The sequence below is a fragment of the Galeopterus variegatus genome, unplaced genomic scaffold (assembly GCF_000696425.1).
Source record: "Galeopterus variegatus unplaced genomic scaffold, G_variegatus-3.0.2 Scaffold133, whole genome shotgun sequence".
In the NCBI taxonomy this organism is placed as follows: domain Eukaryota; kingdom Metazoa; phylum Chordata; class Mammalia; order Dermoptera; family Cynocephalidae; genus Galeopterus; species Galeopterus variegatus.
Window position 1 is genome coordinate 408,103 of NW_007726244.1, and position 1,538 is coordinate 409,640.

The 1,538-nt window shown below is 51.9% G+C and overlaps 1 protein-coding gene across 1 annotated transcript; it reads left to right on the plus strand.

Moving 5' to 3' along the window:
- Positions 1 to 532: 532 nt before the first annotated feature.
- Positions 533 to 982, plus strand: CCDC182 (coiled-coil domain containing 182). Its single transcript, XM_008588996.1, has one exon. The coding sequence runs from the start codon at positions 533 to 535 to the stop codon at positions 980 to 982; it is 450 nt and encodes a 149-aa protein (XP_008587218.1).
- The last annotated feature ends 556 nt before the right edge of the window (positions 983 to 1,538 follow it).

Here is a 1,538-nt window from a genome sequence, read left to right on the forward strand (position 1 = left end):
ACTGGTGAGGTACTGAAGCCCAAAGACCATTCTGAGGCCATCCAGGCCCCTTGCTAGGGTGGGAGACCAGTCTTTGCAGCCAGTGAGCCTGGCCTGGCCTGCCTTGCTCGGGCCCATGTACTACTCCCTGCTCTGGGACTTGTTTGTCCCCCAGGTTAAAGGAGAGCTCCACTCTGGTTCTGGAAAGGTGATAAGCATTCACCTGGATTCTTATCCAGAATCCACCTTATGTGTGTCAGGCTCATAGTAGGTTCTCAATAAATATGTCTTCAATCAGTGAAAGGAAGAATACACCTTCCATCTGGAAGGGTAACTTGGGTACATGAGCAGACAAAGCTCTAGGTGAGCAGCCAAGGAGGCTACAATATGCAAATGAATGGATTGTGGCTTTCCTCCTGGTTGGCTGAGAGGGTACTGACGTCACAATGTGTAGGTTTCTCCACTCCAAATGAGTGTGTCTCTAGTTGAAAGAATTCACTGACCTGGCTGATCTCCTGGTTCCCTTCTTTGTCCAACCAGGAAGAGAGAGACGATGGAACCCCTCTATCAGACTGGGTCCATTCTCATGAAGGTGAATACCTTACAAGGAAAGAAAATGGTGGAGAGCGGCCTCCAGTCTGGAGACTTGTCCCTCTCCCAGTCGTGGCCCTCCTGCCTCCCACCGCCGGCCGAGCTGGAGATCCTGCAGCAGAAGGTGGCCGGGGTGCAACGGGAGCTGGAGGACTTTAAGAAGGAGGCGCTGAAGGCCATCCGTTTCCTGGAGGACGCCTTCTGCGAGATGAACGGAGCCCTGGCGCAGCAGGAGGAGCAGGCGGCCCGCGTGAAGCAGCGGCTGAGGGAGGAGGAGGACCGGGGCATCGTGCGCAACAAGGTCCTCACCTTCCTGCTGCCACGCGAGAAGCAGCTCCGGGAGCACTGCAAGTGGCTGGAGTACCTGCTGCTGGGCCGGAGCCGCGTCGCCAAGAAGAGCCAGGTAGACTGAGCCTCCTGGGCTGCACCGGCCAATTCCCAAGTAGAAGAATTTTTGAAACGGAAGGACAAACCCTAAGTCCCCACCCACTTGCTTCCTTGTCCCCATTTCTGTTGCTTTTCCTCTACCTAAATAACACCTTGCTGAGAGGTGCCAAGACTTCAATATTTTGGGGGGTGAAGTTCCATTTGTCCAGCATCAAGGATGGAGGCATCCCAATACTAAGACAGACACCTGTAACTTTCACCTTGAACTGTTTTCCTGTTTGTGATGGCGATATTGCTCAAATGTATAACATTTTTTTTTTTGTATATTTTTAAGCTGGTTGTGTTGAACTGATTTGCCTTTCTTTTAATGACTCAAGACTCTCAGGATTTGTCACTGAATGCATGGCCCACTTAGAGGGGTGCGTCGTTTGCCCATGCACTAAAACGGCCCCAGGTTCCTCTGCTTTTGTACTTGTTATTCTCACCTGTTGGGCTTTTCTGTCTGCTCTCGCTGTTAGACTGCCATCTCTCACTTTTCTTTGCTGCCTTTGCCCACCTCTGCTTCCATCTAGTCTGTAGAC